The sequence below is a fragment of the Penicillium soppii genome (genome assembly GCF_028829465.1).
Source record: "Penicillium soppii strain IBT 18220 chromosome Unknown utg000006l, whole genome shotgun sequence".
Taxonomy (NCBI): Eukaryota; Fungi; Ascomycota; class Eurotiomycetes; order Eurotiales; family Aspergillaceae; genus Penicillium; species Penicillium soppii.
Genome location: NW_026643236.1, coordinates 4,031,453 through 4,046,682, shown reverse-complemented (window position 1 = coordinate 4,046,682; position 15,230 = coordinate 4,031,453). Strand labels below are relative to the sequence as shown.

At 48.7% G+C, this 15,230-nt stretch overlaps 6 protein-coding genes across 6 annotated transcripts; 2 read left to right on the top strand and 4 right to left on the bottom strand.

Annotated features, from left to right (window-relative positions):
- Nucleotides 1-679: 679 nt before the first annotated feature.
- Nucleotides 680-2,163, bottom strand: N7529_008916 (uncharacterized protein; the record flags this gene model as incomplete). Its single annotated transcript, XM_057244443.1, has 2 exons — nucleotides 680-1,376; nucleotides 1,433-2,163. The coding sequence occupies 2 exons, from the start codon at nucleotides 2,161-2,163 to the stop codon at nucleotides 680-682; spliced, it is 1,428 nt and encodes a 475-aa protein (XP_057095981.1).
- A 598-nt stretch (nucleotides 2,164-2,761) lies between these two features.
- N7529_008915 (DASH complex subunit DUO1) lies at nucleotides 2,762-3,541 on the top strand (the record flags this gene model as incomplete). The annotated part of the gene is made up of 2 exons (XM_057244442.1): nucleotides 2,762-3,046; nucleotides 3,101-3,541. 2 exons carry the CDS (start codon nucleotides 2,762-2,764, stop codon nucleotides 3,539-3,541), a joined length of 726 nt encoding a protein of 241 aa, XP_057095980.1.
- A 90-nt stretch (nucleotides 3,542-3,631) lies between these two features.
- On the top strand, nucleotides 3,632-4,495 carry N7529_008914 (DUF4870 domain-containing protein; the record flags this gene model as incomplete). The annotated part of the gene is made up of 4 exons (XM_057244441.1): nucleotides 3,632-4,095; nucleotides 4,158-4,200; nucleotides 4,253-4,355; nucleotides 4,425-4,495. The coding sequence occupies 4 exons, from the start codon at nucleotides 3,632-3,634 to the stop codon at nucleotides 4,493-4,495; spliced, it is 681 nt and encodes a 226-aa protein (XP_057095979.1).
- A 1,823-nt stretch (nucleotides 4,496-6,318) lies between these two features.
- N7529_008913 (formin-binding protein HOF1) lies at nucleotides 6,319-9,702 on the bottom strand (the record flags this gene model as incomplete). The annotated part of the gene is made up of 5 exons (XM_057244440.1): nucleotides 6,319-6,488; nucleotides 6,545-8,702; nucleotides 8,779-9,054; nucleotides 9,124-9,404; nucleotides 9,468-9,702. 5 exons carry the CDS (start codon nucleotides 9,700-9,702, stop codon nucleotides 6,319-6,321), a joined length of 3,120 nt encoding a protein of 1,039 aa, XP_057095978.1.
- Nucleotides 9,703-10,426: 724 nt separating this feature from the next.
- N7529_008912 (uncharacterized protein) lies at nucleotides 10,427-11,539 on the bottom strand (the record flags this gene model as incomplete). The annotated part of the gene is made up of 1 exon (XM_057244439.1): nucleotides 10,427-11,539. One exon carries the CDS (start codon nucleotides 11,537-11,539, stop codon nucleotides 10,427-10,429), a length of 1,113 nt encoding a protein of 370 aa, XP_057095977.1.
- Nucleotides 11,540-12,167: 628 nt separating this feature from the next.
- Nucleotides 12,168-14,421, bottom strand: N7529_008911 (transcription factor TFIIIC subunit TFC6; the record flags this gene model as incomplete). The annotated part of the gene is made up of 2 exons (XM_057244438.1): nucleotides 12,168-13,009; nucleotides 13,065-14,421. The coding sequence occupies 2 exons, from the start codon at nucleotides 14,419-14,421 to the stop codon at nucleotides 12,168-12,170; spliced, it is 2,199 nt and encodes a 732-aa protein (XP_057095976.1).
- Between the last annotated feature and the right edge of the window lie 809 nt (nucleotides 14,422-15,230).

The window sequence follows — 15,230 nt, the reverse complement described above, 5'->3', positions numbered from 1 at the left end:
TTACGAATTCAAAGCATATCCTGGTTGCATTGGGTGGATTGGTTTTTGTTGGAGTTTACAAAGAGCGGAGTGGCTATAACACCTGCCTGAAGCGGCTTGATGGTCAATGTACTTGTACTTTCAATCCAGGAATTTGTTGAGCTTGTCCCAGTTCGTAGGCGTACCAAGAAGTGGAGGCCGAAAAGTAGAGGCCAACAAATTCCAAGAGATGATCGAGGGACTACCTATTTTCAAAATTATAAGTAGCAAGTAGTTCAGAAAAGATTTGTGATTTCATTGTGTTGTTTCGCTATTCTTGCTAAGTTCCTCCCTTGAAGCGATTGTCAACAATCCCAGGCAAATAAACACAAACGCCGCTGTCCAGCCAATGTTGTCGTTAGGTATCCTTCAAGTGTCCCAAATCCAAACGCCAGTTGACGAAAAAAAAATTGAAAAAGAACGCATAGAAAGAACTCCAGACCGCGCGAATACATGATGATCATGGGGACGAACAGAAAGAAGAAAAGATGAACGCAAGCTAGAGGTGTGTTATGCACACAAAAGAGAAAGCAAAAAGATTGCTGCACACCCAGCGCCAAGCCCAGCGCAACGCAAACGTGAAAGTAGTGAGAATAATTTAAAGCGCTGAAACAACCATGGAAAGTGAAAATGAAAGAACTGTGAAACCGAAGTGAACAACCTAGACATCGGTGCTGGGCGCCTCCTCGGCTGAAGCCAGGGCAGCAGAGGCCTCGGCGCGCTTGGCCATCCGGGTGCGGGGATGGGGACTGCCGCGGGCTTCCCGGTGGCGCTTTGTGCGGTCAGCGGGGGTCTCCAGCTGGCGGGCCCGAGTCTTCCTGGCGGCTGTCCAGTAGTCAAAAAGGCTTCCTCCAGTGCCGGAGCCCTGGGAATTGGCACGGAGTTCCCGGGGGAAAGGAGTCACACCGGTGAGGGATTGGCTCAGTGTAGAACAGTGGGAAGGGGAACGAAGGTCCTCGGAGAAAGGGGTTCCACTATAAAGGGACGCAACATCGCTACCAACCGAAAGAGGGTAGCGCAGGCCGCTACCACCACCAAGGTCAGAGCCTTCGGGCTCCACAGGGTCGTTGTCATAGGTGTAAGTGGCATGGTTAGGAGAGGGAGATACGACCTCGTTGTCCTCGACATCGGTAACATCTTCTTCGTTTTCCAAAACCTCGGCGTCGTTAAGAGGCTTGTCATCAAGACGGAAGAGAACTTTGGGCTTGATGTCGCTACGTTTCAAAGGCTTGATACCCTTCAAGCAGTCAGAGTTCTTGGCTAGAAGGTCAGGGCGACTAGCGAAGAGGCCGAGATCAGATTCATCTTCGCCTTCATCCTCCATTTCATCAAAGGGCCGGTAAATCTTCTTGCCGCGGCTGGGAACTATGTTAGAGTGCATGGTATATCAATTATAAAATAAGGATTTACTTACCAAACATACCAAGCTCCCTCATCGTGGGCGGTAGTCGAGCGAGTCGCTGGTCTTCTAGCAGCAGAGCTTTCAGGCTTGGTGAATGGGTTGCCCTTCGAACTATCGGTCACGGGGATTTGATCACGTGCATCAGTATGAATGGAGATGGCAGTCGAAGAAGAGGCACCACGGCCCAATTTCTCTCCCAGAGCGCGATCAGAATGAACTTTGAAAGGCTCATACGATAAGGGGTGGGGCTCGTCCAGTTGATCGGAAGATTCCATCTTTCTGCGCTTGGAAGTAGAGCTTGGAGGGAAAAGAGCACGAGAAGTAATAGAGCCAGAATTGATTTCCTTCTTCCTTGAAGGAGTTTTCGCAGGTGTGGGTAAAGCCCGTTCTGCAGATGAACGGGAAGACTGGTGTGCAGAAGTGCGGGGATGTGAAGGTTCTGAGTCGAATGGAGAGACGCGAGAGGAGGAAGATTGATGGGTGCGGGCAGCTTTTTTAGGCGAAGGTTTCACAGTCCCAGGCGAAGAGGGCGAAAGAGTTCTTTTAGCTGTTCCAGTTTTCGTAGATACGCTTGGGTGGCTTGGTGGTGGCGTAGTCCGGGGAACCTTTGCCATGCGTTGATTTGCAAGTCTGGTGGAAGAACGTGTAGGATATGGTTCATAATTGTCATATTTAGGGCCATGGCGCGGAGCTCGAGGTTCCCGAAGCATGGAAGGTGACGGCGGCGGTGGTGTTGATGCCATCTTGACTTGAACCACGAGTGAACGACCGGTAAACGAATTGAGATCTTCAAAACAACAATGTCGATGGTATACTATTCACGATTGAACTTGGCGTTTTTTTCGGTAATCAGCAATCTTATTTAGGCGTCGAGGATGGGTGTTCGTTGGATCAAGGGTGGAACGCGTCCAAATTGAATGACTTCCGATGACAATGATAGAAAACTCGGTGATGATGAAAATCAGAAAAACGACCCGACCGAAGAACTGTAAATAACGACGTAGACGATGCGGCGAGAACAAAGAACGATGTTTTGGGGACGAAGGAAGGGTGAAGTTGTTGACAAGGGCTAGACGATTGTCGCCCAGCCACCGACTTGTCTCACCGCCTCAAAATTGGGGTGGCTGAAAAACCCCCGCGTCAACAATCTTTTGACCTAAATTGATCTGCACTAATACAATTTGTATTAGATGCTTATTTTCGATTGCAAGCACTGATCTCAAATCTAATAACTATCATTCGCTTCTTACAATAATTTGATCAAGCTCATTTCATACGATTTGAGAATTGATTCATCACCTCTCCATACATTGCTGCTCCAATACCTTCTGCACTTTCAACATGACCTTTCGCACCACAGCAGAAGAAATTGAGAGACTCCAGCTATCGGATGACGATACGGAGGACCTCTGGAACTCTCCGTCGAAGCAAAATATTAAAAATAAAGCTTCTGTCCAGAAAGCTACGCCTGAACCTCAAGCTTCCCACGACGATGGTGATCCGCTTTATGATAGTCATGAGGCACGAGAAGCGGCCCTTCGAACCGAGTTACATGGCGTGCGAAATATCAACCAGGTCATTGAAGGACTTCTAAGCAGTCTGGACTCTGCTAAAGGAAATATGGAGGTACGGCATCCATGTCAACATTCATTGAGGACTCTAGCTAATTGTTCTACATAGACGGTCTCCCAGACCGTTACCTCAGCCTCAACTCTCCTAAATACATGGACTCGCATCCTCTCCCAAACCGAGCATAATCAACGACTAATCCTCAATCCGAACTGGCAAGGCGCTACTCAGGATGTGGCCGATATCGAAAACGAGGCGATTCAAAGGCAACAGGCGGCAGAACGACGCGAGCTTGCACTCCAGCAACAGAGAGAGGCTGCAGCGCGGAAGGCCGAGGAGATTGAAGCTCGACGAGCGCAAGCCACACGAGGCACCCGAGGCACTCGAGGAATCCGAGGGACCACCAGGGGCACAGTTCGAACCACTGGTCTGGGAAGGACTCCCAGTGTGAGTACTTCGCGGACAGCAACACGGGGATCGACAACAACTCAGCGCCCAGCCAGTGGAATCGCCCGTGGGAGTGGAATCGCCCGTGGCCGTGGAAAGGCCTAAGTGGACTTTGCACTGTAATTTCATGTACAAAAAAATACTGTCAACCAATGACACCAAGATAGACAATATGATATGATACCCATTTCTTTGATGCATTTTCGCCTGAGGCCGCAATCACGCGTCCGATATGATAGCGATAAGGACCTACCCCGAGTATTTATTCCCCTGTTGGTACAGCGTTCCAACCGTTCCAGGGTTGTAATCCTTCTTCCAAATTCCAAAAACACAATGAATTTCGCTCCATATCAAGATCAATCACCAGAGCTTGAGCGCGCTCTATCGCCTCCTCCTGCAGAAGGCCACCGAGTAATATCCCCAAACCTCCGCTCACCACGAGCTTCGGCCGACCTATCCTCCCCAAGTCACTTTGTTCGTGGCGGACATGGTAATACAGGATTTGGACGAGAGTTTGAGGGTGGGCATGTGAGTCTCGGGGCGTTTGAGACAAGTCTTCCGATTCGTATGGATGTTGAAGCAATGTTGGCATACTTGCTTCTGCCTCCGGCGGGGGGTGTATTTTTACTACTAACTGAACACAAGAGCGATTATGTGCGGTAAGTGATTATACTTGGATACTTTGCTACATTCAAATTACGGATGCTGAACCCTGCTGTAGATTTCATGCTTGGCAATCAAGCATGCTGTTCGCTGCTATGTTTGTGAGTAGTTGTCCATCTTCATCAGTCTCGCTCACACACTGATATGACACAGATTATTCACCTGCTCTTCTGTTGGTCGAGCTTCCTTTCCTGGACATTTCTCCTGATCGATCTTATTTTGATCGGCTTTCTCAGCATGCATGCCTATCAAGATGGTGAGCCCTGTGTTCCAGGTCGACTATTTATGTTTATAATTGGCAAGCTGATCAATCTATCTGTTTCAGTCGAAACCTTGGACCATTTTGAAGTTCCATTCTTTGGCCGCCTGGCCAACTCTTTTGTTGATGATGAGTGAACATAAGTAGTGCCTTTCTTTGGGATTTGATGCACTTGAATTGAAACCGCGAATAACGTCTATTCTTCGTATACCCCTGTCTAATAATGATTGCAAGCTTTGTTTTTTTTGGTTCTTGCGCAGTCTATGCTTGGATTTTGTGGACATTGCTGTTGATTACAATTTATTGTAAACTACGGACGTATTAATTACTGCACCTAGTTAGTTTTGCCAAGAGACACCACGACATAAGACTCGTCCTAGCCCTTTCTTGTCCTTATTTGAGACCATTTTAGGAGAACACTAGTTAGTATCTCAGATACAGCTCGTTTGAGCAGGTCTGACTAAAATTAAGTTCTATATGGTGTTCGTGTATTTTTGGATATCGATTTTCGAACAGACCTTGAGAGACATTTTATCAACGTTCCCATTGAGTCCAAGGCACGACAATAACACTAGAAGTGCAATCAAGTTATTGATTTTTATAAAATCATATATGCCGATGGTCGTTCATGGTAAATCAACAGTTGTAGTGGTCAGCCACCAAAGATCTGGTGCACCGGTCAAACCAGCGATAGCAATTGGAGAGCTTGAATCTTGAGTGTGAGCTCGTTCAGTATGTATATTTGGTCTGTGTTCATAACAGGGCAATAGGTACTCACGCGCCCTGGGCGCGTTCTAAATAGGCGCGATAACGTTGCCAGTACGCCTCAACATAGATTCTGCAGTAGGAGCAGGTGCGAATGAAAAGATTGGAATAATGAATCCAGCCCTCAACATTAGACTTAGGCAAGGAATGGAACAACTGTGAACCGCCATGTCATCAGATCCGGAGTTTGATATTAGTCACCACATGTGATGGCCCCCAGCCCTAAATGCTCATCGAACTACATGTAGTACGAAAGTCTGGCAACATGTCTTGCTCCTAAGCCTCCAATCTTGACCTGGGGCTATGGACCTCAGGGTATTTCATACTCTACTCCGGAAACCACAGCCCCATACTCGAAAAGCAGATGACCGGCCCTGGAGATATATTCTCTTGCTGCAGAATGGAAGAGAAAGACATTGAAAAAGACTAATGGGAAGAATGATGAGAGGACTAATGAGAGGACTGATGGAAAGACCTTGATAGTTATATATGAAAAGATAATCATAATAAAAGGCCATAATATGTCGCTAGACTTTCCACATCTAATAGAGGGTACATACGATCCTAGATGTCCACTAAATGCAATTACATCTTCATTTGAGGGAGCAAAGTCCAAAGTCCACTGACATCCATTTGTTTGGCTCCATCACTATCGTATCCATACTGTTTACATGAAACCATTCAAAACATATCACAACAAGAAAAGGCATAAATTAGAACAAAAAGCTTCGTTTCCTCCATAACAATTGAGCGAGTGTCCAAATCCAACTCAGGGAAAGGGGCGGGAACAAAACATAAAAAAGGGGGAATGGAAAAGAATTTCAAAAGACCACCAAGTTGAACCTTCACGGCCCGAGATTGTTCATCATACAATCTCGTTTGAACAAATCTCCGAGATGACAAAATTCACAGGAAGCGCAAGATCATAAGATTCCCAGAACCCACGCTAAATCATTCAAAACATCGATTAGAACAGAGAAATAAGATTCAACAGGCTGTCCAAAGATGTCAAGACGGGACTGTAGCACCATGGTGAAAACGAAAGAGCAATAGAGGTAGAGTAAAAAGAGAAGATCGTCAATGTGCAGAGATGGTCGACGGAAAGCATGGTATCTACGTGAGAACATGAGAAAGGATATCTCCGTCAGGACGAGTTTTGCAAGGGTCGTAGCGGGTCGTGAGATCAAAAGGGTATTTAAATGATTTGAAGGTAGTTGCTTGGCACAAGACCAGGATGGCCACGAGCATTGGTGACTTCAGCTTCCCACCATCCGTCATCTTGGAGACGAAGAACGGCAAGAACATCGCCCTTGCCAAAGCCGAGCTCTTCGGGAATAACAGCATTGTACGTGTACATGGCGCGAGCTAAGAGAAATCGAGTAAGTATAGCTGCACAAATCAATAATCGGGGGAATGCTTACCGAAATGCAAGATTGGGCGACCATCGCGGCTGAATTTGCGTCCAGGCTCCGCGACAGCCAGGGTGCGACTCCTGGATCGTCCAAGAGGGGGAGCACCATCACCATAGGTCGATGATGGGCGGCCACTTGATCGAGTTGAGCCTGCGTAACTACCTGGGCTACTGGCTCCGTACATATCATGGCTACCTGACAGCTGCAGCTCCATGCCACCAGCACTTGAAGGGCGGGTTTGCTGTCTGAACTGAGGCTGGGGAGAAACTGCACGGTGGCTCATAGCCGGCGAGGGCCTGCGTGCAAAGTCGTTGGGAGAGTAGGGTGGATCTTGGGTGCGACGGGGAGTGGGTGATTGGCTGTATTGGCTTCGCATGCTGTTCGATTGGTATGTACTCGGGCTAGGGCTTGGCCCTCTGCCACTGTTTTGGCTCATCCGAGTATCCACACGAGGTGCAACCTGGGGACTAACGCTCCGCCTCGGTGCGGGTGCTGGCGATCTAGCCCGGGGAACTTCTTGCGGTTGACCACTTTGCCGAGAGCCCATGCTGTTGTTGGCCCCTCGAAGCATACTTTGGGTTTGGCCAGTGTACTTCTGGGTTGTTTTGTGCATTTGCTTTGCGGTGAATGCTGGTTGAGGTGCACCCAGTCGCTTGACTGATGGATCATTGTATGCAGGTGGAGCGGCAGCACCAGTATTGCTGCCACCGTAAGTGGAGGAGGGTGCCGATGGAGTGGGCGTAGAGATACCATGGTATCTATCCGCCGATACTCGAGTAGCTGACTGCTTTCCGCTTGTCTTCAAGTCGGCTAGAGCGCGCGCAATAGGGTCCAAATCATCTTCGGCTCCCTGTGCTGGCTGCGTTGCTTTGTTAGGATTGTTCTTTTCAGGGGATGCGACATCGAAGACATTGTTTCCAACGTTCAGCTGGAAGTTGGCCCGGGGATCGACAGGTTCCGGGCTTCCAGAGAGGCGACCAGAAGGGTCTGCCGTGGGTTTGGTTGGGCTGATTTGCTTTGTTGGGCTGATTTGCTTTGGTGGGCTAACCTGCTTGGGTGGACTGACTTGCTTGGGTGGACTGACTTGCTTAGGTGGGCTAACCTGCTTGGGTGGGCTAAACTGCTTGGATGGGCTAACCTGTGTGGATGGGCTAACCTGCGTGGATAAGCTGTCCTGTTTGGGTGGGCTGACCTGTTTAGGTGGACTCATTTGTTTGGTCGGGCTCATTTGCTTGGTTGGCGAGTCCCAGCCTCCGCGGGGAGCTGAGGTTGAAATGGTCGGCTGCGAATAAACAGCCGGCTGTGAAGAGATCGCCTGCTGTGAAGGAATAACGGGCCTTTCTTTATCATGGCGACTCTTGCGACGGAAGGGGCTGTTACTAAAGAATGCGCTCTTCTTCTTGGGCGATTTGTCATCCCCAGAGGTGGCCAGTGGTGCACTGTTTGTTGGCTTCGCGATAGACTTCTTGGTGGGAGTTGCCTCAAAGCTGGATACAGAGGTAGGGTTGGAGACTTCGCTTTGAGAATCACGGCTGGATGGACGATAAGCGCTAGTTGCCGAGCTTCGCTCCGAAGGTGGTCCTGTCCGACAAAACATTGTCATGCCGTCTGTTGGGTAGGCATTGTGAGGAACAGCGTTGATCTCTCCATGGCGCTCTGGGTCATAGTTTGGAGGTGGTGCACCCCCTCGGCGGAAATCCAAAGGCGCGGGCTGGTGCGGCTGTGGTTGATACTCCTGAGGTTGCTGTTGGGGTTGCTGTTGAGGCTGCTGCTGGGGTTGCTGCTGAGGTTGCTGCTGAGGCCGAGACTGAGACTGAGGATGTGGCATCTGAAGTGGCATCTCCACAGGTGGCATCTGGGGCTGCGCATTGGCAATAGGAGGTGGCGCTGGGTGTCCCATTTGGGCCGCCAGGTCTGATTGTGGGTCGTGGTGCGATTCGAATGTCGAGGGCTGTGGAGAAGATGTGCGGAATGCAGGGTTCATGGTTCGCTGGAACTGAGCTACCGAATATCCGTCGGCTTCGTCCATCTCAGAGCTCGAATCATCGTCTTTACAAAAGTTAATGAACCGGGGAGGGTCTGGAATTTCTTGACCGGTTCCTTGTTCCTTGATGAAGAAGAGGATATCTTTCTCCACTTCGCAGGCTTCCAAAGACAAGCGAACTTTCTCACAAGACTGTACCAAATGTTAGTGTGGCAAAGGAAAAATCGATAGGAGCAGATCTCACAGCATCATCACTGACGCAAACTGTCGAAGCAATGTTCGCATAAGTCCAAAGACTGCTCTTTGTGAAATCCAATCGCTCCTCTTCCAAGTCCTGGAATTTGTCGCACGCAGACTTCCACTCCTTGTTCCAGCGTCCAGTGGTCTCCTCGAGTGTCTTCACAGCGGCCTCATACTCATTGCTGTTTGATGCCATCTGGATTTGAGTCTTCTCAAGCTTTGCTTTGTTCTTTCGCTCTTCCTGCCCCATCACCATATGTCCCTGAGCAAGATATCCTTTGATGCGAAGGCAATCCTGTTCGTAACGATCGCGTGTCTGTTAAGTCAGCATCTCTCCCCTGTTCACCAAATGAAGGTTCCTTACTTTGTTGACGGCCTGTGTTTGTTGCATTTTTGTCTTATGCAGCCGCTCGATGCACTGTTGGATAATCTTTCGTCGCTCTTTCATACCACTAGCAAATGCAGCCAGCGGTTCTTCCAATTCGGTCTTCATTTGGGCAGCAATCGCGGCGTGGGCTTTCGCAATTGCTTCGGTCTCACCGCGCACCACGTCGAGGGAGGACCTGAGTGAACCTATTTCGCATGATCCTAGTGACTTGCGACAAAGAGCCTGGAGTTTGCGCGCATATTCATCTTCAATCGAGGCTCGGACTTTCAAACAATTAGTATATTGTTTATTGTATTGCACTGGTAATGTCTATAACATACCATTATAGAAGACCCTCAGCTCCTCATTTGTGATTTTTGAACCATGTACACGGTCCAACATTGGTTGAAGTCCTGCATCATCTCTGCCCCAAAAGTTGTTGGCAACTATAATACTGTCAGCGCGATCTGAGTTATTTTCGCGTGGGATGGCGTACAAGACATGGAGACCGTAGGTCCATCGGCCACTGTCCCAGGCATTGTTATCGATATTGAGCCTCGGTCGGCTTTTGCTCATGCAAGTGAAGTAGGTTGTAAGCACAATAACAAGGAAAGAAAACAAGAACAACGAAAGTGTTGGGTTTCTTCAAAGAAAAACGCAACCACAAGAAGACCCTTGGAGGTCACAATGTGTCGAGTTGTTGAAGGTGGTCAGAGGGATGTACTGTTTACAGGCGCGTCTCTCGGGGCAACCACCGCGCGGTCGCCATGCACCACGTTACTAAGCCACTTCCTGGGCCCCGGGGCAAAGTTGGAAACGTCACAGGCAGAAAGGAATGTTAGATTATTTCAATGGAAACATTTGCGAAAAAGAAAGCACAACTTTAGGCTTGAGGGAGGACTTTGTTTTACAAAAAATCCAATTGATTCATTCGTTTTTGGTGCATTGCGCAACCATTCTATGTAACATTGTAGCAGGCCAAGCCAGAGCACAAAAAAAAAAAAAAGAGAACAATCTAACCCATATTGACCAAAAGAAAATCATACACATGATGAATCGTAGTTTTTTCAAAACAAGATCTCATCTAATAAAACGCCTGTCGAAGATGCGTCCCCAGAACCGTAATGGGGATAAACCAAGTCATTCAAAGCAAGTCCCTTTTGCAAAAGAAGAATAAGTACCATACTTCGTTGTTGCAATCATATCGATTTTTAGATCGAGGATTTCGTCAGTTCATGGAAAACACATGAAGAGCATACTCGTGCCTCGGCACGGAACAAATTTCCTCAGGCGTCTTGTCTTAGTAGGCCGCTGGAGTCGCCGAAATAGCAAATGTGCTGGAGACAGGAGAAGAGGCGCTGGAAGAGCCCCAACTGCTGTGGCTACGGGCCAGTAAGGTAGGGGAGGCAGAAGGAGTAGCAATGGAAGAAGTTCCAGGGACGGAAGAGTACCAACTCAAGCCACGGGCCACAAGTGAGGTCGTAGAGGCAGAAGCAGAAGCAGAAGAAGTAGCAACAGAAGAAGAGCTAGGTGCAGGAGAGTACCAGTCACGGGCCACAAGAGGAGTGGAAGAAGCGGAGGCACCCAAGCTCACAGAGGAGGGGGAGGCGGAGGCGGAAGAATACAAGCCACGGGCCACGAGCGAGCTTGCAGAGGCAGAAGCAGAAAAGGGGGCAACAGAAGAAGAGCTGGGAGCGGCAGAGTACCAGTCACGAGGAGCAAGCGAGATACTCGAGGCGGAGACACTCAGGCTCGAGGATGGGGAGACAGTAGCAGAAGGATACCAGTCGCGTGCAACGAGGGAGCTGGCCCAGACAGATGCGCTGGGAGATGGAGAGGCAGTGCCGAAAGCAGAGGGGTAGTAACCACGAGCGTTGAGAGATGCAGAAGCAGATGTAGAAGCAGATGCAGAGGAGGTGGGATGGTCGCGCACCCAAAGAGCAGAGTCAGCTGGAGTAGGATAGTCGCGGGCATAGACTGAGGCGGAAGAAGAGCTAGAGTAGTCGCGAGCAAAAATAATAGGCTGGCCGGCGGCTCTCAGACCCCGGCGGAATAAAGAACCAGCGGTTGGGAGGGCAATTGATGGAAGAGGGATATCATTGCGAGCCGATGGTGTCTCCAAGCATGGGGTTGAGCTAACCACGGCAGTCGAGGAGTAAGGGATACTCGAAGGAGTAGCAGTTACTGTGACGGTGACAGGAACTGGGTTAGCACCGGGAGCAGTCACTGTTGATGTCTCGAAGACAGTGTCAATTTCAGGCGCAACAGAGCTGGAAGATTCTCCGTCGACATTGACCACCGAGTAGATTGCCTTGCGGCGAACAAGGTCTTCACTCTCCAGGTTGGCGAAAGGCGCCGCGTAGGTCAAAGTAACGGACGAAAGGGCGAGAAGAGCGGCAGTGGAAAAATGCATTGTGTAAGAATTGAAGTTTGTAATAACAATGAAGAGAACAAAAGGCGCTTGAGATTGATGAAATGTTGAACTGTAATCAATGGAAGTATGAGAGGGAAAAATGGAGTAGACAGAGGGAATTGTATAATTGAGTGGATTGGAAAGAGAACAGAAGTCTCAAGCTTGGGTTTAAAAGTCGAAAGAAAAGATCGGCCATCAATATACAAATTTATTCATCTATGGTAATTACTTCTATTGGGCCAAAAATAGGCGGCTGGGATCTACGGTGGCTGGGTCTGCAACAGTCCAGCCATGGCTTTTGTGTTTTTTAATTGCCCGATATTAAATTTGATTGGTTGCTAGCAAATCAAAGTAAAGCCCCACATAGCACATGTGCCAACCACAATATTATGGTGGAGTTTCCACGGGGATGAGTCAGCAATTGTTGTGGCTGGGGGCTCCACACTGACACAACTGAGATGGCAGACTGCGTTTCACTGTCGCCTAGTTTCTTTTCATAGATCAATTATGATGTCCAAATGACCGTGATTGACGGAGAATTTCAGTACTTTCCTTGATCAGCATGTCAATCTACGCAGATCTTTTGATTTATCAACATCTGCCGCCTGAGTGCTGCATTGGCAGGACGTTACATAGCGATATCCTCCACTCTCACCAACCCACACCCCAGCGCAGCACTGGCCCATCCTGCACAGCAGCGGTTGGGGTTCCACCCGAGTGCTGTGACATGGGTACCTTCTTCGTAAGTCGTGGAAGTGCCCATCCCACTGAGAGGCTTTGTGTCGGTTGTATGGTATTTTGCCAATTTCTGATTCTCCGCCCGAAACCCGTCATGGAACCGACTGATACCAACAGATTCTGATGATGAGCTGGGTATCCATTCATGTGTGAACCATGTTTCCTGCCAAATTGCCTCCTTGTTGTAAAGAACTCTTCGAAAGGGGTTTGTTCCTGCGACTTCGCCTCCCGCACTGCCGAAGATAGCACAAGGGTGCCATGGACTGGCAGGTGCCATGGCAGAGAGATTGCTAGACAACCTCGCAATATTGGTAGTGGTGAAGAATCTTCGAATTGGAATCATGCGACCAAACTCGTTTTCATCTCCAGCAACAAAGCACTGCATAACCGGGGACCATGTGATGTACGGGGCAGCCGCTCGCATACGGACCGTCGAGGTAATTTCACTCTCAGGATCGATGAGCGAGCACATCCGAGTCTCGCCGTCCATGGATACAGTTGCAATGGTTTGAGGGTGGGCCGGGTAAGCGGAGGTGATGGAGAGTATATATGTGCTGTGGACTGGCCGATAGAGTAATGGTAGAGGGTCTGTCGCACAAGAAGTTGCAATGTTCCAGACCGCCACAAATCCATTTCCGCAACCCACCGCAAGATCACTAGGAGATAGCCAAGTAACACATGTTGAAACCGTTGATGGTGGTCTTGCTTCAAATGCAGCCGACTGTATCCTGACTATGTGCAATGTGTCAGCGGGTATCGTTTGAGGTTCCGAATCAAAACCACGGACCGAAATCTGTCTTTTGTGGCCCTCGACCTATCTTGATATCCATAACTCTCACTCCCCCATCACTCCAGATTGTTGCAAGCAAGCCGATGGATTTTTGGACTTCTTCGTCATCCTCCTCTCGCTTGGCACGGGGCATGGTACACCAGGCCATGCGTCTCAAATCTCCCCAATCAGCACAAATTACTTGTCGCAATCGCGGTTTGTAATCCATATCAAGGGTCTTGATGTCGCTTTGACTCTTTCTGGCTTTGAACTCCCAGATCTGCAGAGCATTTGAAAAAGACTCAGAAGGATGAAATGCCGAGAAAGGCTCACTATCTTCTGATCTATGTTCGTTTTTCTGGTCTTCGGTGAGCGGTGCAGCGATGGCAAGATACTGAGAAAGACCATCTTGGTTGGGAGCCCAAGCCATGCAATTGGTTTTGTGGCCAATGTTTAAAATCCAACCTTCTCGGACTTTCTCTGAATTGCTCTTTGAACTTGCTTGACCCCAGGCCTTTCCAAAGTCAAAAGACTCATGATAACCCAGGTCGAAAAGGTCTTGGTTATTGTGCGGCCCCAAACGAACGCGGTGTTTTCGTTCATCTGGCCGGGGCATGTATTTCTGTCGTGCCACGGACTCTTCAATAGTCTCAATACGCTGTCGCTTACGGAATCTTCCCCCGGTGTCCTCGTCATAGTACCAGTCCCATCCGCGAGTGCTTTCTTCTTTAACACTGTCCGGATGGACGCCAAATGTCGGCCCATACAGAGAATGATTTTCCTCGTCCCCTCCTTCCAAGGCCGATCGAGTGGGGAATGCTGAGTCAATGCCCTTGCTCCATTGGAACCGAGAGTGGACAGCTGACATCAGGTCTCGTTCGTCCGAACCGAAAGTTAGAGTGTAGTAAGTGTCTTTGGACAAGTGCTCTTTGGGATCGATGATGCCACGAGAGTGCGTCTCGTCTGCAGATGGCACAATAATTCCACCGGCTGCTCTCTTTTTAAACTGTGGCTCACGTATCTGAAAGGCCGAACTTTGTTTCTTGGAGGGACTCTTGATGGTGTCGCTCTCCATTTCGTCGATGACAGAAGCATCGTCTTCCAGATCTGATACTCCCTCTTCTAATTCATTTTGAGCTTGATCTTCGCTCCCCTCTTCATCTTCAACTGGGTCGTCGACCTCATCTCCAGAGACTGCGACAAATTCATCATCGGAGGAGAAATCTTCTGTTTTGGCAAGCTTCCCTTTCCCCTCTGGGGAATTTGCTCCTTTTTTGGCGTCATCTTCATCACTGATCCCAGCGGCTTGAAATGGATCGTCAACGTAAACCGCTCGGGGACCTGTGTGGCGTCCAGACCTGCGGCCGGGAGGCATCTTGCCCAAATAGGACGCGCTGGCAATGGCAGCCAAACACAATGGGAACGCGGGAACGCGCGTGCACAGTCAGGTCGTTGAGATCTCGGGTCTCAGCTGATCTAAGCTGAAATTGTTTTAATTTTTGTGTATTTCAAGCGTCCACTACCTGGTTTGGGATACGGGGAAGTGTGAAGCTTCAGCAGGGTCAAGGGCGGTGACGCTATACCACAAATGGCTAGACTTTCTGCCTTGAGTTTACGGCCAAAATATATTTACTTCAATAGTTAATTAGCATACGTGCATACATAGGTACGTTGTTTTGTCTTGTGAGAAGTTCCGGCAGGTTACTCCAATTTCGTTTTTTTTTTAATTTAACAAGCACTCTTCTTCACCTTTGAGCTCTCTCAAAACTATTTCTCTAGACCTTGGTTAAAATCCCGTGTGACCATAGTCTTTGAAATTGTTTTATACCAAGAATCCCAATTCACGCTAGAACTTTATCTATAGATCACTGTCCAAGTGGTGTGGTAGATCATGCACATAACACCTTCCTAAGTCAGAGGTTTGATGACCTCATATGTCACTCTGTTTTCACCTTTTGTGGTAGCTTTATTGTTTGACAGCAGCAACCTAATCCAGCCTCGAAGCAATCTTTATGTACTAATGACTGAAGTGGCATCACTACTGACATGTAATCTGTTGAACCCATCCCTATATGTTACTCCGTCGATGCAACAGTGGAGATGACAAGAATGCCACAGCATGACTATTCTCGCAAACCTTTGCGGGAGCAATTCTGGGCAGAGAATTATCACCATCATATATTA